Source organism: Solea senegalensis, linkage group LG21, assembly GCF_019176455.1.
Source record: "Solea senegalensis isolate Sse05_10M linkage group LG21, IFAPA_SoseM_1, whole genome shotgun sequence".
Taxonomy (NCBI): Eukaryota; Metazoa; Chordata; class Actinopteri; order Pleuronectiformes; family Soleidae; genus Solea; species Solea senegalensis.
The window spans coordinates 11945563-11951794 of NC_058040.1; the positions used below are offsets into that span (position 1 = coordinate 11945563).

Sequence of the window (6232 nt, forward strand, 5' to 3'; positions counted from 1 at the left end):
TACTGTACACTATGTTGTAAGTAAGTAAATTCCAACAGTGTTTATTATAAAGTTATAAAAGATACTGCACGTGTTCTTTAAAACTTTTTTAAAGTGAACTTAGGTTCCCTCTCTGCTATTTCTTTAATATTCTGATCCACTTCTGCAGTGTTGCATTGAAAAATGTGTAATTGCTGTTTTACCTCTAAACCCTGTTGACAGTTTGATCGAAAAGGAAACGCAATAGTGTCATGAAATATTCATTCTAAGGGAACTGACATTATGTAGTCAATAGCAAAAGGCACACAAACTCTGACTGTTAAGGTTTGTAGGCAGTGTTATTTGTTAGTGCCACTCATATACGCAGTCAACAACAGCGCTGTCGTTGTAAAATTTAACAGGTCATTGATGTTTGTGACACTCAGTTCAATATAGGATGTTCAGTATTTTATGTTTTGTTCCATTTTATGAGCCAGACATTAACTTTACCCAGCAGAACAACGTAGCATTGATTTATTTTCTTCTACAGTCATTTCTATATATGGTTATTCTACAGTTAATTAAGATTCATTTTTTCACAACTAACAAACAAAGCGTTCCTGCTTCTATACTTGGACTTAAAAACACACTTTTCATTTTGGTGAAGTTGCGTGGCTTTGCTCCCAGTGTTTTTCTTCTGTCGCGTCTCTGTTCCCAGTAATAGCTCATCACGTAGAAGAGCACTTGACTAAAAGGGTTGTGGCCATGAATCAAGAGAGGAGCTGGTTCAGGTTCACATTCTCCTACCAGTTAATTTCTCTCTGCGGCTGCAAATATTTACACACCACATATTTAGGAATGAAATAGTTGTAGATTTTTGTCATGCTGGTTCATCCTCGTATTACCTTTTTTTTTTTTAATAGATTAAATCACTGCTTGATATATCATCAGTGTAATGCTCTGTGCCAAAAATTACACTTTGACTTCTTTTTATTGCACTTTATTCTTACATGCTTGCTTCAAATCAGCATTTCCTCACTCTCCAAACAAAGCACATAATAGTACGTTGTGTTCGCTTTTTATTTAATCTGACATCTTTCTTTGTGCCTTTATCTGAAGTCTGTCTTTCTCTGTCTCTCTCCCTCTCTCTCTCTCTCTCTCTCTATCTCTCTCTCTCTCTCTGTGCCTTTACTCCCCCATCTCGTCATTTTCTGTTATTTTTTATTTTCAATCTCCCCCAGCTTAAAGGGGGCAGCACTGAAAAGCTGATTGCTTCACCAAAAAAAGAGGAGTGTGTAAGGTCAGACAGGGATAAAAAATGTGATTTCTTACCATAGTTTTCTTTCCAACATAACATTGTTCTTCTTTCCCACACATCCTCTAGTCCAAAGTGGAAGGTTGTGAGAAGTGCAGCAGCCTTTTCAACAAAGAAGGTCGCGTGCGGGCCGCAGTGACCACGGCGCCCGCTGGAGGGACGGAGGAGATGGATGAGGAGAAGGAGAGTCTGAAGAACCAGCTGAGGGAGATGGAGCTTGAACTGGCGCAGACCAAACTGCAGCTGGTGGAGGCCGAGTGCAAAATCCAGGTACACGAACACACAGTTTTGGCCCGGATATGAAATAAGACCGTGGTATGTTTGGTCTGAAATCTATCACTGTAGCCACAGACGCATCAAAATTGAATTCTCTGTCTAAATGGCAGAGTAGCTTGTTCTTAGTTAGTTAGTTAGTTAGTTAGAAAAAACTTGAATCACACATTCTCTGCTTCAGTCACGACTTGTAAGCTCCTCCAGCCGCAGCTTGCAGTGAGTCTGTCGTTGTTACAGTCGCACTTTTAATACCACTTCACGAGCCTTCAGTAGTGTAACAGACAATTTCATGGAGGAGGATGCGGACGTCTCGAGAAAAGCCAGAGGTTTGAAATATGAATTGAGACTTAATCACTTCCAGGCAGTGCAGTCGTTTAAGTGAGGGACAGTCGGAGAGATCAGTTTCTTAATATTGAGGCTGCCTGGTTAAATGTAAAATATTTCAGTGGTGTGGTGTCTCCTGCATAACAATTAATGCCTTTATCAAGCCAGGAGAGCTCCACAGTCAAGAATTCCTGAAGCAGGCAGAGGAACCACAAATAAAGAAAGGAGAATTTGCTTTTTAATAAGATTTGGAACATTGTTGGGGAGCTAGATTTAGTTTATCAGCTGAGTGTTGGCAGTGCCTGAAGCTACGTTAAGGTCTAGCAGTGTTAGAGGTTTGAAACACAGTTGATAGATATTTTATACATTTCATATACTGTATAACTGTGGTCATGTGCTGGTAAGTTTGAAAATAATTGGAGTTACAGTTTATTCGATGGAGACTTAACCGTGATGCACTGGAAACCTGGAGACCGTGAGCAACTAAGAACACTTTGAGGAGTTCAGTCGAACTTTTGTTGAATCAATATCTATTATTATCATTTTGTGTGTCAGTTTTTGTGAGTAAACCTTAATTACCAATATCACATTTTGGCCATTAGCCATAGAAAGGCCCACATCGCTCTCTGTTCAGAGTTCTTCTCTTTCTTCTCCATCCAGGACCTGGAGCACCACTTGGGTCTGGCCCTCAACGAGGTACAGGCCGCCAAGAAGACCTGGTTCAACCGAACGCTCAGCTCCATCAAAACCGTCACTGGGACCCAGGGCAAAGAGACCACCTAATCTGGAAAAAAAAACACACACAAAAAAAACGACCATCCAGTGTCCGGTTTTACCCCAGACCACGTCTGGAGTTCAGTGCTCCTCTTCACACTGAAAACTCTGGACCCTTAAAACGTAACTCCCTGGGTCATAACTTTAACTTTGAGCATTGACTGTTAAAACCCAGGACGATGACAAACCTACAGACTGTGTTACTTACTTATTGTGTGTCTCCCCCGTTACCACGCCTACTGAGCTAATCTCCCTCATAACCTTTCGTCCCAAATGACTCCAGCCTGCTGTGCTGACGAGAAGGGATTGGAAAAAACATATGATAACATACAGTGAGCGGTATCATCGTCCCCAGAAGAAAACAACGCGCTTCCACCATTCAACAAAGAAAAATAGAAGAAAAGAAATGCTTCATTGATTTCTGTCTTTGTACTGCTGATGTTAATGACCAGCAGAAGGAAGGTAGGACATCGGGACTGTCGCTGTCCTAACGGGACAGACGTGACAAACGTTCCGTCCCTCCTTGCTTTCCTGCATGCTCCCCTCTTAACTACTGGCACAAAACTACCAGTCCCTGTCGAAAACGTGGGGTTTTTTCGGTACGAGAGATGAACGACGCCTTTCCAGAACTGAGCTTTTTCTAATTTACGCTGAACGATGACTTTGTTGGGTTTTTTTTTCTATGTATGTCGATGAATGTGCTTATGTAAAGAGGGCGTGTGTGTGTGTGTGTGTGTGTTCGTTCGTAAGTAGTACATGTTGTTTCTTTTCTGTGTGTCATACGTGTTCACGTGCGTGACTGGAAAACAACGTTCGACTGCATTAATAACCGACTGAAATAACTCTTAAGCTGAGTGAAAGAAAGCATATGAGAGAGAGTCCGAGATAAAGTTAAAGCACTAAAGGTTATGACTGTGTGAATGCATGTTAAGGGAAGATGTAAGATTTCCCCGTGGTCATCGAGTTTCCCTTAAATGTCTAAATATGTATATATAAATGATGCTGAAGAGGAGGTTGCTGACGACGCCTTTGATGCGAAGGTTGACGGAGATGAAAATTGTAATTTACGTTAAAAGCTGTCAGACATAAAACATGCTTGAGGTGGTGTTTTTCTGTTTTTTTTTTTGTTTTTTTTTCTCTATTTGGTTTGGATCTCACAGCACAAAGAAACTTAAAAAAGCTCCAAACCATGACAACCTCTGCATGCCTTTTTCAGTATGTGTATGTACGTGAGAACATTGTTGAACCCCGGACTGGTGCAATGATTGTAATACAGGTCAAAATGCAAAACACAACACACACACACACACAGAAACCTGCAAATCCTGTTGTATTTCAACACACTAACAGAGTCAACCTCTCTCATTCGGCCCCCGGCTGCACAGTGGTGTCTGACCGTCACTGGCAGGACCATGTTTGATAGTTTGTTGGAGCAGTGAGACAGGTTGTGTTTTTTTTTATTTTTACCACTACACACGAGCACTGAATTACAAGGTCCACATGCACTTAATATTTATATAAAGGCGGGTCTAAAACAAACACAAAGAAATAGCGACCGTTAAGTTGTCTTTCTTTCTTTCTTCCTGTGTTCACCGATAAATCCTGCTAAATTTTACACAGAAACATTCGCTGGTAACAAAAGAAACGGCATATCTTGTCAACGAGAGATGCTTGAAGAAAAAAAGAAGTTTGAAAACTTAAAGGAAGGACACGGAAAAGTGTTGTACAGCTTGTTGAATTTCTGTTCTTTCTTTTTGGGAGAACCCAGACTCTTGAGTACAGTTCCCGTGGTCACACATGATGGTTGGGTCAGAGACACAATCGTGGGTAAAGTGAGGACAGTGTGTCCTCCGCCTGTGTCGTCATTTTTGAGACGATACTGAAACGATGACAGAAAACTCGCAAGTCTGAAGAATTTGATTGTTTTTGATGTTATTTTTCCAAACCAGCGAGGTGCAAAAGTCCCGGCGACACATTTCAAACGCCACGGTGCCACGAAGAATTCAACCGGACTAAATATAGAAATGGCCACTGTAGAATATATATATATATATATACATATAAGACTGAAAGTGTAACTGTGCACCTGAAGTCTGCGTTACGCCGTCAGTCATGCTGGATTCTCACTGTTATGTCTTGTGAGGTCAAACCAAAATGGTGGGCTTTACGACGAAGAGGGTTCAACATTTTCAATATTGTTCATGCTTCGTGAGACTGAGGGGGAGACTTTTTTTTGTATATATTTTGCGAGCCTAAAGGAAATGATTACTTTAAATTACATGGAATCTGAAATCTACGTTTGATGTGATCAAAAAAAAAAGAAAGAAGCGAGAAACACATGGGGCCATTCCTCTGAGGGCACTGGGCTGTACATAACAACCATAACAATAATGAATATTGAGTTTTTTGTTTATGATTTTCTACTGCGTAACGATGACTAATGTTGCCTACTTGTACCTACCTACCTGCTGCTGTGCTACAGTTTAACCCACGGTCTACATTTTTAATGTTTTACTTTGTGTTTCCGAGGCTTCTCGTATGTCACACTGCTGTTTGGTTTAATTCAATGCCAAAATGTAGCTTTATCATCCGACAACAGAAACAAACATTATCAGTGTGTGGAAATTGTAATAGTGTAGGATGCATTGTGTATACTTCATGAATTTCAATATAAAGATATCAACACAGAAGTATCTCTGGTTTCTTTTCTTTTTTTGACAAACAAGTCAAAAAGTTCAAGAAAAAAATATTTCTTTTATATTATTTCTCATTTCTCATTCATTTAATGATAAGCCATTTGAGAACTTTTCCCACATACATCAAAGTAGAGAACTTTAATACAGGGGAGATACAAGATCATGTTAACATTAATTGTGATTGATTTTCAGCTTTATTTCACACCCAAAAACAGATTTTGTGGTTTGATGTTTGATCCGTGGAAACACAACTTTTTATAGATTTCCCATCACCTCAGAGAACAAAAAGAATCCCTTTAGAAATCCACGGTTATTTAAATTGTGAGAAACAGTTAAAGTAGGGTATTCATTCTACTATTTCTCTCTTTTTTGCCTTTTTACCAACAGGTATATCTTCTTATTTCTTATATGTAACATTTTTTGGACTTTTCCTAAAAAGTGAACTTTTATTTGCCAAAAATACCCCACTTCTTTAATCCATAAAAATCTGCATTTCTATTCAGGGTAACAAACCATTTCTTTTAGTTGTTTTCTGATGACGATATCCTGCTTTTTCTTCTTTTTCTTTCAGATCAAGCCTGCCATGAGATGTCAGAGTGAGGTAGGAATATTCATTACTGCAACTTATTGTTTCCTCACATCATCTCATTTCCTCCCAACACTTTAGACATAAACTCAAGGAGAAGACGTCGATTTTTGAAGTCTGTTCACATACTCCGGTGAAACACGGCAGCATTTTACGTGCATTTTTTATTTAGTATTTTTGTTTCCATCTGTCTCCAGAGTTCAAAGCTGTCCTCTCTATAAAGGCAGAAAATGTTTCCTCTCCAGCTCTGAGAAACAAAAACTGAGGAATAAAAAGATGAGAAGAAGAAGAAGAAGAAGAAGAAGC

At 39.5% G+C, this 6232-nt stretch overlaps 1 protein-coding gene across 4 annotated transcripts in view; it reads left to right on the plus strand.

The window, feature by feature from the left end:
* LOC122758004 (rab GTPase-activating protein 1) overlaps positions 1–5334 on the plus strand; it is a 58292-nt gene extending 52958 nt beyond the window's left edge. For all 4 annotated transcript variants that reach the window (XM_044011782.1, XM_044011780.1, XM_044011784.1 and 1 more), the window contains 2 exons: positions 1343–1543; positions 2531–5334. In XM_044011782.1, coding sequence (XP_043867717.1) covers positions 1343–1543; positions 2531–2653 — 324 coding nt within the window. In that variant the 3' untranslated portion in view covers positions 2654–5334. The remainder of the gene's footprint in view (positions 1–1342; positions 1544–2530) is intronic.
* Positions 5335–6232: the final 898 nt, after the last annotated feature.